The sequence below is a fragment of the Drosophila guanche genome, unplaced genomic scaffold, assembly GCF_900245975.1.
Source record: "Drosophila guanche unplaced genomic scaffold, DGUA_6, whole genome shotgun sequence".
Taxonomy (NCBI): domain Eukaryota; kingdom Metazoa; phylum Arthropoda; class Insecta; order Diptera; family Drosophilidae; genus Drosophila; species Drosophila guanche.
Genome location: NW_022995745.1, coordinates 4,290,007 through 4,305,994, shown reverse-complemented (window position 1 = coordinate 4,305,994; position 15,988 = coordinate 4,290,007). Strand labels below are relative to the sequence as shown.

At 49.4% G+C, this 15,988-nt stretch overlaps 3 protein-coding genes across 10 annotated transcripts in view; all 3 read left to right on the top strand.

Moving 5' to 3' along the window:
- LOC117580701 (ras GTPase-activating protein raskol) overlaps positions 1-14,770 on the top strand; it is a 44,638-nt gene extending 29,868 nt beyond the window's left edge. For 7 of the 8 annotated variants that reach the window (XM_034267349.1, XM_034267350.1, XM_034267344.1 and 4 more), the window contains 5 exons: positions 4,921-5,044; positions 5,114-5,241; positions 5,304-9,041; positions 9,115-9,421; positions 9,484-9,954. In XM_034267349.1, the coding sequence (XP_034123240.1) occupies positions 4,921-5,044; positions 5,114-5,241; positions 5,304-9,041; positions 9,115-9,421; positions 9,484-9,718 (4,532 nt within the window). In that variant the 3' untranslated portion in view covers positions 9,719-9,954. Of the gene's footprint in view, positions 1-4,920; positions 5,045-5,113; positions 5,242-5,303; positions 9,042-9,114; positions 9,422-9,483; positions 9,955-14,754 lie in introns of those variants that run through there. The other variant, XM_034267345.1, reaches the window with a different exon arrangement.
- Positions 2,115-3,734, top strand: LOC117580709. Its single transcript, XM_034267364.1, has 2 exons — positions 2,115-2,285; positions 2,353-3,734. Exons 1-2 carry the CDS (start codon positions 2,235-2,237, stop codon positions 3,700-3,702), a joined length of 1,401 nt encoding a protein of 466 aa, XP_034123255.1. The 5' UTR covers positions 2,115-2,234; the 3' UTR covers positions 3,703-3,734.
- Positions 11,519-11,984, top strand: LOC117580713. Its single transcript, XM_034267375.1, has one exon. It carries the CDS (start codon positions 11,597-11,599, stop codon positions 11,966-11,968), a length of 372 nt encoding a protein of 123 aa, XP_034123266.1. The 5' UTR covers positions 11,519-11,596; the 3' UTR covers positions 11,969-11,984.
- Positions 14,771-15,988: the final 1,218 nt, after the last annotated feature.

Here is a 15,988-nt window from a genome sequence, read left to right as displayed (position 1 = left end):
CGCAGAAGCAGCAGCAGTCAAGCGTTGCGTCGCACAATGGGCCTCAACTGAAAACTGAAATGAAATAGAACTTAACTCAACTAAACTGAATTGAATTGAACTGAAAATGATAGGAAAGTGTACCGGACTGCTGTCCGCCCCTGTACCTCTGTCTGTCTGTTTGTCGGCTGTCGGGCATCCTCTTGCATTCTGATTTTGTATTCCAGGAATGGAAGCAGCAGTTTTCTACTTTACTACTTGAAATGTGTATTGTGAATTGGAATCAGTTTGCCATACATAAACACATCTGGGAGTACTTCGAAGCGCCCCAAGTGAGCTGCATTTCAAATGAGAGACGGACAGAGAGAACCATAGGGGCCAGCCATCGATTGATACCGTTAAAATTGTCACTTGTTGCAATGAACAAAATTAGTATTGAAATTTGCAGCTAATTTTGGTTCATTAAAGCTGTGCCTTTGTGTGTGTGTGTTGTACTGTGTCGTTTCTTCAGACTGCTTTGCTCTTACACTCTCCCTTCAATTCATTCCCCTCCTCCTCGGTTCCTCTCGCTCTCGTTGGCTACAATTTCAATTTTGTGGCTTTGTTGCTGTTTTTGATTATGATTCACATGAACACACTCTACACACACACACATTTAAACACCCGCACAAGAAACCAGTTTTGAGCAGCAGCAACAGCGAGAGCAGTGAACGAGAAGATAGAGAGAGGGTGAGAGAGAGAGAGAGGGGCAAACAAATGTGATCGTTTGTGCGGGAATGGAAAAGAGAGCGAAGTGAATGCTAAACAAACGAGCGGCTTTATTTTAAAAACTAAATTTGTTGCTGCCATCTGTGTGTTTTTGTTTTTCTGCAAGGTATGTTTTGTAAGAAGGTTTGGCAGTGGGCGATGGAAACATCTTCATTCGGCTTACTAGTGTCGATTGCCTTACCCATTAATGGGTCATGCATGTATGTATGTAAAAGCATATCCCTCTCTTTCTCTAACTCTCTGTCTTGCTCTTTGATGCACTGCTGGAGGAGCTAGAAGAGTGTGCGGTATGAGGGAATGGAAGGTGGAGGGGTGGGGCGTGTGACGGGGTCAGCTGCAGTGGCAGTTGCATTTTTATTTGTAATTTGATAAGACCAAAAACGCTTTTGTAACGACATTCACCCAAAGGAGGTTGACTTTTTTTCTTTGTCGATAAAGCTGTCGTCAGACACACACACACACACACACACACACAAGAAATAGAAGAGAAACACATAGAGAAATGCTAAGAAGAAGCGCAAACATAATGAAAATTGAAAGGAAAATATATGATCTTTGATTTGTGTGGCAGTCCGAATATTTCCTGGGGTATTCTGACCAGACCAGATGTTTGCCTGTCATCTTTCTTGGTTTAGTTTATTGATTTTCGTCTTCTTATCGTCCGTCAGCCCCAGTCCAGCGCCTTTAATTTTCCACATTTTCCACCATACGCGGTGATAATTGAGGCGACCTTATCGCACGTTTAGCAGCAGCAGATGCATGCCGCCCCCCGCCACAAGGTATCCGATGTGTTCCTCGATATTTCCCCATTCGTTTTGCCTGTTGATTGATTTTAGTCTGTTTTCTTATCGTGCTTTCAATTTATGAAATCCGTTTTAATTGGAAGCATTTTGAAAGAAAACCCAACCACACCGAAATGTGCGCTTTTTTGATGAGTCAAACGATGAGCCATATTTTAGAGATGACGATGATGATCTCCTCCGGAGGAGGTCATTGAAATTCAAAAGAGCATCATTCATAACATTTAAGCAACGAATCATTACACACACACCCCACATATGGTGTTGGGAGTATGGCTGTAATAAGCCCTGGAACTGGGTCTAGGTTTGGGTCTGACTTCACCTGACCATATACGCAAGTAAGGTGATCTCTAAGCTGATGATCTTCTTCGCTCCAAAAAATAGAAGAAGGCTGTTTACAGCCATCCATGCCAGCATGCGTAGGGGGAACTTCTCGTATGGTGGAATGGAATTCCATTGGAGCGGTTTCCGAATGAGAACCTGAACGGAATTTGTGAGAATAAAAAGGTGAAACATTATGTAAAAAATTAAAGAAATGCTGACATAGCATGCTCTGCTCTTTCCTCAAAATCGTATTAAGTATTTCATTGAAAATCTGAAATATAGTCCCTTTATATTCATGCAAATTATATGTGAAACAATTTCGCTGGCATTGTATTCAAGTCAGCCATTAAATTCGCTTTGAAAATGTACCCGATACGTGTGACCTCCATGCTGTGGTTGTTCTTCCTGATTAGAGTAAGTTTTTCGGGGTTTTTTTTTGTTGTGTTACTTTCTGAGCCGTGCAGTGTATCCAAAAACGCAGATGATGTTCCATTTTCAAGCCCTTAAAGCGGCGCCAATATCACAGTCCGTAGAGGTAGAGCCTTCTAAATATGCATGGAGAGAAAAACGAGAAAGTACTTCAGAGCAGCCGTCTTCGGAAACACTCGATGACACTGTCATGATTACGATGCCAGATAGACGAACGAGCACACCGGAGGTATCCCAGATGATACCAGAAGATTCTCCGAGCAGTAGCACAGCGGAAATCCAAAGAAGTACGCAAGAGGCAAACCAAAGGAGACCAGATGAACTGCAGAGAGTGATACAAGAGGTCAACCAAAAGAAACCAGAGGAATCCCAGACAAATAGTGCAGTGGAATTGCAAATAAGCAGCCCAGAAGAATTCCAAAGAAATATTCCAGTGGAGCCGCAAGGAAGTGGCACAGTGGACCCCCTGAATAAACCAGAAGAACCCCAGAGAAGTAGCCAAGAGGAACCCCAAAGCACTAGCACAATGATTCCTCAGGGGAGACTAGAAGGAACCCCTAGAGGGATACCGGAAGAACCCCAGATAAGCATTACAGTGGAACCCCAAAACAGTAGCACAGTGGTTAACCATTGGACAACAGAGGACAACACCGAAGAAGCAGCCGGCCACAGCACAACGACAAAACCTGAACCTCAAACCCGAACCCGAACCCAAAACCAAGCCTCAAACAAAAAGATGCAAGAGACCACCGACGGCATTGGTGGCAGTATTGTCGTGGCGAAGCACGGCTACCCTCCGGATAAGGGACTTCGTATGTTTGGGTTAAAATCATTTAAAATTCCTAAAGCGGACCCTCAGTTGGACAGCAGCCCCAGATCTACGGCAAATGTGATCAATGAAAGCACACAATATCAGACACAGCTGACGATACCTCTGGCACGAACATACGAACTCAAAAATCTTCAGTGGAGAGCGGTAAAGAACAAGTGGAAGCAGATGGACTATGAGGATGTGTGGTTGGACACGCGACTGGCGATTGGACAGTATAGCAGGATTCCCCGTATTCGAATGGCATCAAATCCACTCGTCAACTATTATCCAGACGATGCCAAATTGGGGACAGTTTGCAAGCAAAAGTCCACGCTCTATGGCAACATAGGGTGGGAGAGAACACATTCTAGATTTTCATATTTTCCACACAAGATCTACATGAGGCCGCGCACATACAGAGTGGTTGATAAAAACTTTTGGAACAGACGAACCCTTAATAGATGCCACACTGGAAAGCTGTTGACCAGCGATATCAATAAGTTTCTCTACTGCGAGATTCAGCGTCACATGTACTCGTCGGCTTATTGCAAGAAACTTACGAAAGAACAACTAATCGATGTAGAGATATGATGATAAATATCTATAAAAATATGAACAAAAGAATCTGCCTTTAACTCACAGCGTAGCTTAGCAGTAAGCATGTTTCGATGTGGCATTTCTTTTTGGAATATTTCAGCTGTGCCTTCTTCAACTAAACTTATGGACATTTGTTTTATGTCTTCCATCTATGGGCAGGCGGTTCTTGTGCATGGGGCGTGGGCCTACAAAGTGTGCCATTTTTGTCAGGTTGATTTTTGGTTTTTGTTTTTTGTTTTTGATGCGAGTTTGGTTTGATGACACCCAGAGGGGAGACCAACTATATAGTATGGATAGCTTTTTCAATGAATGAAAATGGTAAACACTTTCTCCTTCGCCTGATGCGTTCTCTTGCTCTCTTCCAGTGTGTCTTAGTAGTCAATTGTTGGTACTTAAACTACATCTAATCAATGTTCTTTTTCGCATACTCGTTCCTCCTTTAACGGTGAACGAACCGACCCAAAACGCGCCCCAATGCAGCTCCTTTTGAGTGGAAATATATCGGACTGTTTGCATCTCTTCGAATGGGAATGTCGGCAGTGTATTCAATGAGTGAATAATGAAACGATGTTTGCTGTTTTTAATGACTCACAGCCTCACTTGGGGGGGTTAGCATGCAGACTAAGCCTCAGCCTCATCCGCAGCCTCATCCTGTTGGGTGGTCTGCTGCGGGACAAGGTCGCTTTGTGCGGGCGGGCAGCAGCAGCATCGACAACGCAGAAGAACAAAAAAGATTTTGTGCTCGGAGATGGAAGATACAAATGAGAAGAAGATTGAAAACCTGTTTCGAGTCGCAACCACAAGCAGCAAGAGGTTGTCCCTCTTGTCCCTCCCGTAATGAGGCACATGATGAATCATATGTGGATGGTGGTACCTGATGAACTCTGCCTCTTGATGGGTTTTGTACTCTGGCCCAGGGTCGTACAACGGGGGCGTTGCCGGGGGACAGGTGATGTGTGCAGCAGCTGCTGCTCTCTCTCCTGTTCGTTCTCTTGTTCGTTCCAACCGAGAAACCAGTTTTGCCCAAAAAAATACAAACCAACAAAAAACAAAAATTTACAGAGCATAGCGAAGCAGGAAGGGATTGAGGGAATAAATGCATCATTTGTGGGGCGGGGACTGCTCCAAAAAGCAAGGAGATTCCGTTCCGGAAATGGCAAAAAAAAAGAGAATATATATTCTAATCCTCCTTTTTGTTTGTTCTTCTTGCAGATACTTCCTATGAGAAGGCCTGTCGTCGGGGATCAGCGCCCACAACGCCCATTTTGGGCAGCAAACAGCATCAGCAGCAGGAGCACAATGCCACATCGCGTTTTACAAATTTCTTTACCAAAAAGTAAGCCGAAATATAAACGAAAACTCTCTTGTGAATTCTATTTAACCCGCTCCCACTGTTTCTTGTTAGATCCAATCCTTTGAAGCGCACCAAATCGGTGACCAAATTGGAGCGGACAAAGCGCGGATCGGGCGGCTTGAGAGGCTCTCGTTCGCATGAGAGTCTGCTGTCGAGTCATGCGGTTATGTCCACGATTGGTGAGTTTAAACACTAAACAAAAGCATGAGTAAGATTGCTAAGAACGCTTACCCTTCTGTAGATCTCTCCTGCACTGGCGCCGTGGGTGTGGCGCCCGTCCATCAATCGGTGCTGGGACGCAGGCATTGCTTTCAGGTGCGCGGTGGACCACGCGGCGAGCGCTACTACTCGTGCGGATCACGGCAGGAGCGTGATCTATGGATATACTCGCTGCGCAAGTCGATAGCACCGAATGCCGAGCACACACGTCGCACCGACAACTCCCTGAAGATGTGGGTGTACGAGGCCAAGAATCTGCCCGCCAAGAAGAAGTACTTCTGTGAGCTGCAGCTGGACAAGACACTGTATGGTCGGACGAGCGTTAAGCTGCAGACGGATCTGCTGTTTTGGGGCGAGCATTTCGATTTCCCGGACATACCGGAGATCAATGTGATCACCGTCAATGTGTTCCGGGAGGTGGACAAAAAGAAGAAGCGGGACAAGTATCAGTTCGTTGGCTCCGTGAAGATACCCGTGCATGAGGTAAGCTCGCGGCTGCCCTGCGAGCACTGGTACCCGATACTCAGCGAGAAGGCCGGCGACAGCCTTGGCCGTCACTCGGGCAATGGCAAGGAGAGCAACGGCAGCAGCGGCAAGGATCGCGAGAAGGAGCAGGTGCCAACGCTGCGCATCAAATGCCGCCTGCAGAGCACCGACATCCTGCCCATTAACATTTATGGCAACTTTCTGGCCTATCTGAAGGATAATTACAAGCGCGTCTGCGAGACGCTCGAGCCGGTGATTGGTGTCAAGGCCAAGGAGGACATTGGCCAGGCCTTGGTACTGCTGATGCATGCCCAGGGGCTGGCCGGTGCCTTCCTCACCGATGTGGTGGCCCTCGATCTGCTGCGCGTCGGTGATCAGCGGCTCACGTTCCGTGGCAATTCGCTGGCCACCAAGAGCATGGAGGCATTCCTGAAGCTAACAGGCGAACAGTATCTGCAGGACACCCTCTCGGCGCCCATTAACGAGCTTATCCACTCGGAGCGTGACTGCGAGGTGGATCCCACAAAGGCGAGCGGCTCCTCGGCGGGCTCCCTGCAGCGTCAGCAGGCGGCGCTGCGTGCCGCTGTCCGGAATGCCTGGCAATGCATCTACGAGTCGCACAAGCATTTCCCCGCCCAGCTGCGCAATTGCTTTGCCACGTTCCGTGAGCGTCTGCAGCAGCTGGGGCGTCAGGATATGGCCGATAACTTGATCTCGGCCAGCATTTTCCTGCGCTTCCTGTGCCCGGCCATACTGTCGCCGTCGCTGTTTAATATCACCAGCGAATTGCCGTCGGCCCGGGCCACCCGCAACCTCACGCTGGTCGCCAAGACGCTCCAGACGCTGGCCAACTTCACGCGCTTCCAGGGCAAGGAGAACTTTATGGAGTTCCTGAACGATTTCCTCGAGCAGGAGGCCGATCGCATGCAGCAGTTCCTGGAGATAATATCCACGCGGCCGGAGCACCCGACCCCAGACTCGATACTCGACTGGGCGGGATACATTGATCAGGGCAAGCAGCTGTCGATTCTGCACAGTTTGCTCAGCGAGAGTCTGGCCAAGCTGCCGGAGGCACGACAGCACGAGCTGGATCCCCTGCAGCATATCCTCGATGACATAACCAAAGCCCGCGAGCAGGGAAGTCTCGGGATGGCGCTGCCAGGTGGATATTTGCCCACGTCCACGCATTCGATAGCCACCAGCGAGAATCAGGAGAATCGACAGCCCAGCAGCACTGGAATGGGTATGGGCATGGCTGCCTCCTCCTCCTCATCGGCTGGTGGGGGTCTGGCCGAGCTGCTGCCACAGCAGACACAGCTGGCACAGCCGCAGCATGCGATTGTGAGCAAGCCGCTGTCCGCGGAGCGTGGCATCATGCGGGGTGTCCTCACACCCAATTCCCTGGAGAAGAATATCTTTCGGTATAACGATCCCACGGTCAATGGAATACTTCTCCAGCAGCAGCAGCAGCAGCAGCAACAGCAGCAGCAGCAACAGCAGCAGCATCCGATGCAGTTGCACTCCAATTCGCAGAGCTCCATTGCTGGCGTGGGTGCGGGACAGCAGCAGCAGTATGGCGGAGGCTTGCAGCATGCCCAGTCGCAAAGTTCGATGGCATCATCATCGTTGAATGGTAGCAGCAGCAATCTGTTGCACTCGCACACGCAGCAACAGCAGCAGCAGCAGCAGCAGCTCCACTCGCATCATCAGTCGCAGCATTTGCACTGTCCGCCCGGACCACAGACAAGTGCTTCGAGCACAATGGAGCGCATGGATCGAATGGAACGTCTGGGGCAGTCGTATCAGTATGTGGTCAATGGCTCTGGGCATATCCATGGCCATGGACATGGCCACCAGAATGGCAACGAGTACGAGAGCGGCCACAGTCAGAGTCCCTCCTCATCCACCAGCAGATCCAGGACACTGCCCCGCAATGGCAATGGCAATGGCAATGGAAGTCCTGGCAATGGCAATCCCAATCCAAATAACAATAACAACAATCAGGGCAGCTATGATGACATGCATGACAGGGAGTTCCAGATACAAATCTCTGGCCTCGACACAAGCAGCGCTTTTGTCCGCAAGTCACCCACGCCCATGATGAAGTCCACCAGCGGTGGCGGGTTGGGTGGTGTCTCAGCGGGGCGCATGCATCAGCATAAACTGAATCTGGGCATACCGGATCACTCGGGAGGAGCGGGAACGGGAGCGGGCTACCCGCGACAGCAGCAGCAGCACCAGTCGAACCTCCATCCCAATTCGAATATGCCCAAGAATCTGGAGGATCTGGATGATCTCTTCAAGTATGCGGAGGAGCATGATGTGGCGGAGCATCATCAGCTGCAGCATCAGCATAACCAGCAGGGTGGACACCTAAAGCAGATGCCCACAGGCACAGGCACAGGCACAGCAGCAGGAGCAGCAGCAGCAGCTCCTCCGGGAAGCAGCTCTGCCCTCAAGGAGCAACTGTCGGCCAAGAGTAGTCACTGCAGCTCTGGCTATCAGAGCATCTCCACAAATCCCTCGCCCTCGCAGTCCTCCAGTCCCGTGGAGAGCCACTTGAAGGCCGCAATGAATCATTCGCATCACAATGCGCCGCTGGCCTTCAAGAATCCCTCGTATCAGCTACAGAATGGACCACAGCCCAGAGGAGGAGGAGCAGCCAGCACTGCAGCCACAGCAACTCCTCAGCAGCAGCAGCAGTTTGGGCAGCGCCTGAAGAAGCCTCTCGGTGCTGGGGTGGTGGCCGCACGTGCCGCGTTCCTCAACAGCGGCGGTGCCTTGGATCCGGCCACCCTGACGCCCAGCTCCTCCGACGAGCAGCTATCGGCGGAGAATTACTACAGCTATGCGGCGGCTGCGGCTGCCGGCGCAGGTGTCGGTTCAACCAAAATGGAAGCGCAGCGTTCCCTCAGCGGCGGCAGCAGCTCCTCGACATCGGCCTCCGTCTCGAATCTGGGTGGCAAGGGCTCAGCCTCAGCGTACGGACGACTCAACGGTGGTGGGGGGCCACTGAAGCGCGAGGATGTTTACGGCAGTGCAGGAGGCATGAGCATGGGCTATGCCATATCCACGCCGGGACACCATCAGCATCCCCAGGCGCATCACCACCAACAGCTCGTACAGCAGCAGCAGCACCAGTTGCAGGAGCAGATGAAGCAACAGTATCCCGGCAGCACGGCTGGCAGTGTGGGCTCCTCAACATCGGCCGCCCAGCGACGTCTCAGCTTGGATTCGGCGCGCACGCTCTCGGACAGCAGCACGGACACGGAGGGTAAGCAAACCAGTGTGGGGTGAAGTCCTGTAGGTTCCATTATGCTAAAGCATTTCCTTTTCTTCTCCCACAGGTCACTGCAGTCAATTGCAGGAGGGAAAACGACGGCGTCAGTTGCGTAGCAGCGGCGGAGGAGGAGGAGGAGGAGCAGGGAGCACCTCGGAATCGGGTCTGGGAAAGGTCTACGATCAGAATGGGGAGATTCAGTTGCTGCAGCAGACCTTGGACACGCTGCGACACACCCTGGACAGGGACGAGGCCGAGCTGCGGGACTCCAGCGATGAGTTGTTCCTGCAGCGGGCCGCCGGCAGCAACGGCAGCAATGGCAGCAACAATCTAAGCCTCCAGTCAGAGTCCACCATGCGCAGCATCATCGATAGGTGAGTGAGACAGAGAGGAAAAGGGAATCAATGTCTTGATTGATTGTTTCACCTTTGTTCAGGCTTATTACCATGGAGGAGGAGCTGCGTCGAGAGCAGCTAAAGATGTCGCTGGCGCTGTCCCACAAGCAGCGCGTCATCGAGGAGCAGGGGCAGCAGATAGCGGCACTGGATGCGGCCAATAGTCGACTCCTGAGCGCCCTGACCGCCCTGCGACAGCGATACGAGACGCAGCAGCAAGCGCAGCAGCAGCAGCAGCACCAAACGCCACCACCAAAGAACCAGAAGCCACAGTGAATGAGGAGGAGAACCAGGATGGGGAGTGACAAACGCTGGGAAGAACACCGTGAAAAAACAGATACAGATACAGACGGTGTGGCAACAAAAGATATAAAGAAAGTGTCTCCTCTGGACACCACGCGCCGCCACACCGTCCACGTTTTCGTCTTAAGGATAATTTTTGTTTATTTTTTTTAGAAACCTTTTTTTTTTTGTGTGTGTGTATGCTACATAAATTATACTACATGTTTAATATATAAACTACATTTATACAGATATACCTGCAGACACAGATATGGTTTGCACATATGCATATATATATTATAAATAATTTCTCAATCTATGTTTAAAATGTGAAAACCCCGCACACGGCTGCAAGAAAGAAGCAATGAGAAAGATGAACCGCATGAAAGAGAAAAGAGAGGAAGCAAATGCCCAGCCGTTGGAGCGCAAGGTGGGGAGAGTGTGAAGGAAGCATCAAGTTAAGATATTGAATAAAAATTATAACCAAAGTTTGACAAAAAAAAAAAAAACAATTTGTAAATGAGTTTCTGTGGAAAGTAAATGTTTTGGAGATGTTGCCGCATGGTGGTTTTTGGCTATGAACTATTTAATACATCGGGAATATAGAATGATATTCAGGGCACAACCCTGAGAGACTTGGCTGGAGCTTAAGGGATTGTAAATGTGTTTCAAGAGCTGAGTGTTTCTGGTAGATCACACAGATTGTTGCTGTTCTGGATGCCTATTTAGTTGTCTATTCTAAGCTGTACCCCTGTAGGACCCTGAAGGAACTTAAGATGAATGAGTATATATTTTTTTATAAGCCTTCAAGAACCTAAAGGCCAAGCCTGATCTCAGCTGGAACTCTTAGGAGTCATACTCAGAGGCGATTTCGAATCAGAATAACTTCCATAGGCTCCTTTGCAGGTACTGTACTTACCCATCGTAACCCCTTGATGGCATTGCATGTATTCATTCTGAGTTGATGTACAAATCTTTCGTACGCCAAACATTCCAGTTGTTGACTTCAAATACTCGCAAAGACTTAACGAACCTTTCAAATGAACGTTCGTTGAGTGCTCGAAATAAATCGTAGAGTTACCAGGCGCCATCTGGCGTAACAACTTGTCAGCAAAAATGTTTTGCTACTTGAAGTTGACATCAAATGTCGCGTGTAAGGCTACATCGTACATGCATGATACATGTCAAACACTGTGGCGCCCACTTTTAGTTGTCTTTTATTCACCTTCACGCTAATGTTTACCGTGATGGGTAGATGGCGCTGAGCAGTAGGCTGGGCGGCTAGATGACGCCACCCTGTCCGTTTCTGCATCGAATATTTTCGCATTTTCTTTGAATGAATTTCAAAAAGGATGCAGGTACATAGTTGTGTCGATATGTAACGACTGGTGGCATCAGGTCTAAACGTATTACGCAATAATAAAAACTGTCACAACTTCAGTCATATTCGGGGATGAGGCATCGACGGAGCGTCGGGATCGGGATCGGGATCGGGATCGGGGTTACAGGTAACGACTGGCGCTTACCCAAAGCCATCATCAATGGATGGAAATTCCTAGGGATTTCCATTAGTGTTCACCATTCATGACAGAGCGCACACGTGTTAGCAATTACCTTTAGGCCTGTTCCGCCGCTGGCAATCCTCGACCTAGAGCCGTAGGTAATATCCGGGATCAGGTAGTCACCGAGCCGGGATTTTCCGACCGTTTTTGTGAATGAAAACCGCTGAGAGGTGGAAAGGATATAAGGCTAGCCGAGCCAAACGACTGCACCAGAAGCCAAGAAAGCGTCAAACGATCGACAACTGCCAACAGACAAGAGCTGCTGCCATCAACTAACAATTGAAATCCAACAACAACCAATTCCCCAGCCATGAAGACCACAACCAGGACCTGCTTCTGCATCATCTCTGTGCTTGCTCTCGCTGGTAGTGCGCTGGGCGCCGCCATTGCATCATCGTCATCCATGGAGGAGCGACGACCGCTGCGGATAGCCCAGTGCCGGGAGCTTTGCTATCGCCGGGCTTTGGCATATCCCACACCACCAGCCCTGTGCCGCGGCAGGCCCGACTGCTTCATGTGCCACGACTACTGCCGCGTCCTGGCCGTCGCCCAGCTGAGCCTGGCCACCTCAATGTGCGCCGATCGGGGGTTCTGCAGCCAGGGATGCCGCGTGGCCTGCGCCTACCATCGCCTGCGCAGCTACCACGAGGTGGCAACTGGCAACTCGGTGTACAAGACATGAGCAGCAGACATTGCACTCTGCCTCCTGCCGCCCTGACATTTGTAAATAGTTTTGTATATAGATGCAATAAAAAGAAAGTTAACTCAACGCAAAAGTTCTCTGTGGGTTTTCGGGATCTTCCTTTGCCATCGATTGGCAGGCAGGGAAGGGAATTGGCGGCTGTTGCCCTTTTGCTGTTGCCAGCTGCTGCTCTTTATTAATCATCAGCGAGGGCATGAGGATGAGGGCGAAGTTGAAGTTTAAGTTTTGCACATAAAGAAGAGTGCAAAAAATTAAATTAAAAAAATGTTGCTGCTGCTGCGCACATAGAAAAAGGGGCACAACAGGTGGCCACAAGAGGCACCGGATATTGGCCTGGCCAATGGACTGCTGTGTGTGTGCAGCATATGGCTTTATGCCTCAATCTTCGATGCCAGTGCAACGATAAGGCAAAGACCTAACGGTCGCCTCTCCATACATCATCATCATCATCATCATTGTCATCATCATTGTCATCATCATCGACAGCTCTGCACAAACGACAATCCTACGAGGCATAAATATTTGTGACTCTTTTAAATTGTTTGCCCTCACACATAATTACATAATTACATAGCCAAAAGCGATCTGAAAATTCCCATTCCAAGCCACACCACATACCTGTCCCCCCCCCCCGTGCGACCCCCTGCTCCGCTGTCACATAAAACGAGCCAACGATGATCATAAAAAAATCGATTTGAAGTCTATAAAAATCATATCATACAAATTTTTATATGCCATGCTCGATTTTAAAATGTCACAGCCACAACGGAGGGCGAGGGAGAGAGCACAAAAAAAAACAGAGAAGAGCAAACGATATTTTGAATACTCTACGGAGCAGAGAGGAAAGCCTGTAAATATAAGTTTATGTTTGTGGATCTGCCTTGCTGCTTCTTCGGCACAATTTACCCCATCAAGATTTCCAATCAAGTTTGGCCTCAGCCCAACGCCGCGTCATCGTAACTCAAACGCTGGGAAAGGGAATTGCTGAGACTTCAAGTCTCAGACTTAACTGAAATGGAAAAACTAAGCTGCGCTTCTCTGAAAGNAAAGCAAAATAAAAACCACAGAAAAAGGCGCGAGAGAAAAAAGAAAAAAATTTCCCCATGGCAAACGGGGGGCCCCAGGGGGGGGGGGGGGGGGGGGGGAGGGGGAGAGAGCGTCAAAGCCAAACACCTTTAACATCGCCTCAGCATCTGCTCAGCATCTCCAGTCCCGTTCTTCCACTGTCCGCTGTCCGCTGTCCGCTGGCCGCTGTCCGCTGGCTGCTGGCTGCGTCTCTGTCTGTGGCCGCTCCAGCGAATTGAAAACTTTTCTCGATGATGCAATAAATTCACAGATAAATGTTAATTTACGAGTGAGGAGAGCACACCAGCTGGATGCCACGGAGGCAAGTTGGTGCAGGGAGGGAGCTGCGACAGGCTGTCTGGTGGGATTCTCTGGGATTCTCCCTGCCGCAGAGATTATGATTATTGAAATGTTTTTTTCTTTATTTTTTGTGCCGTGTGTGCTGTGTGCTGTGTGCTGTGTGGTGTGTCTCTCTCGTCAAATGGAATTCGCGGCGGGCGTGCAAATCACGACCCAAGCAACACATCCAAATCCAAAATCCGCATATTTATAAGGTACAGCGGAGGGTCTACAGGGGGGGGGCACAGGTATGTGTATTAATTAATTATAAAGCAAAAAGAGTCTAGAGACGGGCGGACGGACACCTTCCATAATATAACGTGCACGAAGGTGAGAAATCAATTTTCAGTATCTCGCTTTGTGTTTAATATTTTTCCAGTGAAATGCGCCGCCGCCGCCGCCGCCGCTGCCGCCGAACGATGATGATGAGCAGCCCAAGTCCAGGTCCAAGTCCGAGTGCCCCTGGGGCCACAACCGACACGCAGAGAGAGGACAGAGCAGACTCTGTTTAGGCTCTGTGTTCTGGGGCACGTAAATTAGGATAACAACGTGAAACATAATTATTACTTTGGACAGATATGGCAAACGTCTGCTGCGAATGCGCCTGCGCCTTGGACATGGACATGGACATGGATCCCAGCTTCAGCTTCAGCCACAACCTTCGAGCTCTGCTCCCAATGTCAGGTCTCAGCTCTCAGTCGCAATCCTGCAAAAGGCGACTCGCTTTGTGGCCCAAATAAATGTATTAAAGTTGGTAAACGCCTTCATTTTCGGGGGGCTCAAGCTCCGGCTTGGACTCGGCCTCGGACTCCTCCGATCTTCTGCTGTTTGCCCTCAAAGTAGGTGTAATAAAAAATATGAATTGTTGTTGTATTAAGATCCAACAGGCACAACACAACAAACAGCAAAACAGCAGGCAAAAGATCATTCAGAGTTCGTTTCTTTTTTTTTATGGCCCCAAAAACGAAGTCAGTGCAGAACGGCAATGGGAATTCGTGTGAAATTTAGTTGCGAATATTCACAAGAGTATTCACAGAGTATTCACAGAGTATTCACAGAGTGTATCGATGTCTGACCCAGGTCACGGGGAAATTGTTGATTTGCTCCAGGACCCACTCCCAATTGATAGCCAATAAACCACTCCAAATGGCCACTAATGTGTTCAACTTTGATGTTTAATTGGCATTTGATCTTTCGGCTGCCTCATCAACTAATTAACGCTGAACGATCTGCAGCACAATCCTCACCAGCTGCGCACCGCCCGGCCACCCGCTGATGTTGGTCTGTTGGTCAAAGGAAATGCCACAAAATTGAAAATGCAAAACGAAATTGGCAACCAAGTCAGATTCCAAGTCAGAGACACAGAAACAGAAACAGAACCAGAAACAGAAACAGAAACAGAGAGCCGAGTCTGCTTGAGGTTCGAGTTGGAGTTCTGGTTCTGGTTCTGGGGCAGAGGCCAGTGGCCAGTGGCAAGGAGTTGGAAGCGGAAACGTGGGCCATGGCCGTGCGTAATGAAGACGTTAAGCTCGAAGCTTGAAGCTGGATGGGAGGAATGGGGAGGGGGACTAAAAGCTGAGTGCTGCCAGGCATACGTCCCAGTTAAAGTCATCGTTCGTCCATCCCCCAAACCCAAACCCAAAGCCCATACCCCAAAACCCTCTGCAGGCCCATACCCATTCGGCCTCCTCCTTGTGCGCTGCGTAACTCTTTTGTGGCTCGTTTCGGTTCCGCTTGCATGTTAACTGAAAATTCGTATGAAGGCGAGAAATTAATGAATCATTCACACCTGCATGACGGATTGTCTGCATTACTCTCCGACTCTCAGCACACCCTCTCCCTCTCCCTTTCCCTTGGCCTGTCCCTGCCCCTGCCCCTATCCCTTGTCTGTGCCTGTCCTGTTTTCGGCTCCATTTTGTACGAGTCTTGCACCCTGACACCATGACTCTGAGGCGCGAACTGGGGGCGAGGCGCGGCTTACCTGACGCTTCCTTCTGCCGAAGGAGTTGCCTTCTAATTTATTTGCCTGATGTGTGTATTACATTTCTGCGTCTCCAGCTCTGTGTCTCGGTGTCTCTGTTTCTGTTTCTTTCGCTGTCTCTGCTCTCTGACTGCATTTTCAAACTTGCCTCGAGGTCGAGACGCCAGAGACTGAGACTGAACACTGGACCTGCACCAGAGACTGAGACTGAGATGCTGATGATGCGCGTTGCACGGTGGATTTTTAGTGGAAATTAGCAAATCAATGAAAAGAAAATCAATTTCTAGTGGTTCTAGAATGCTCTCTTGTAGCTCTTGTAATGGGTCATTTCGATGGGCAAACGTTTTTCATTTTACTTATTTATGAATAAACTTCGGAGTACCACAAAGTTGGTAAGAAAACAGCACTTGAATTTCCGGAAGTTGCAGCGATAGTTCCTAAATGATCGATAGCTGCAGCGATAACTCCACTCCGATTAATAGTCGCCACGGCAGCACGGTAACACTTGCATTGCCAATGATATTTCACATGGCATCACTGCACTTTCCCATGTCAAAGCTTAGCGCTTATCGCTTGCAACTTATCGATAATCTGGCAAATGCATTCCTGTGCCT

Coding starts and splice junctions, on each gene's coding strand:
- LOC117580709 (XM_034267364.1), top strand. CDS start 2,235: ATGTACCCGATACGTGTGACCTCCATGCTGTGGTTGTTCTTCCTGATT. Junction 2,286..2,352: donor GGTTGTTCTTCCTGATTAGA/GTAAGTTTTTCG, acceptor CCAAAAACGCAG/ATGATGTTCCATTTTCAAGC.
- LOC117580713 (XM_034267375.1), top strand. CDS start 11,597: ATGAAGACCACAACCAGGACCTGCTTCTGCATCATCTCTGTGCTTGCT.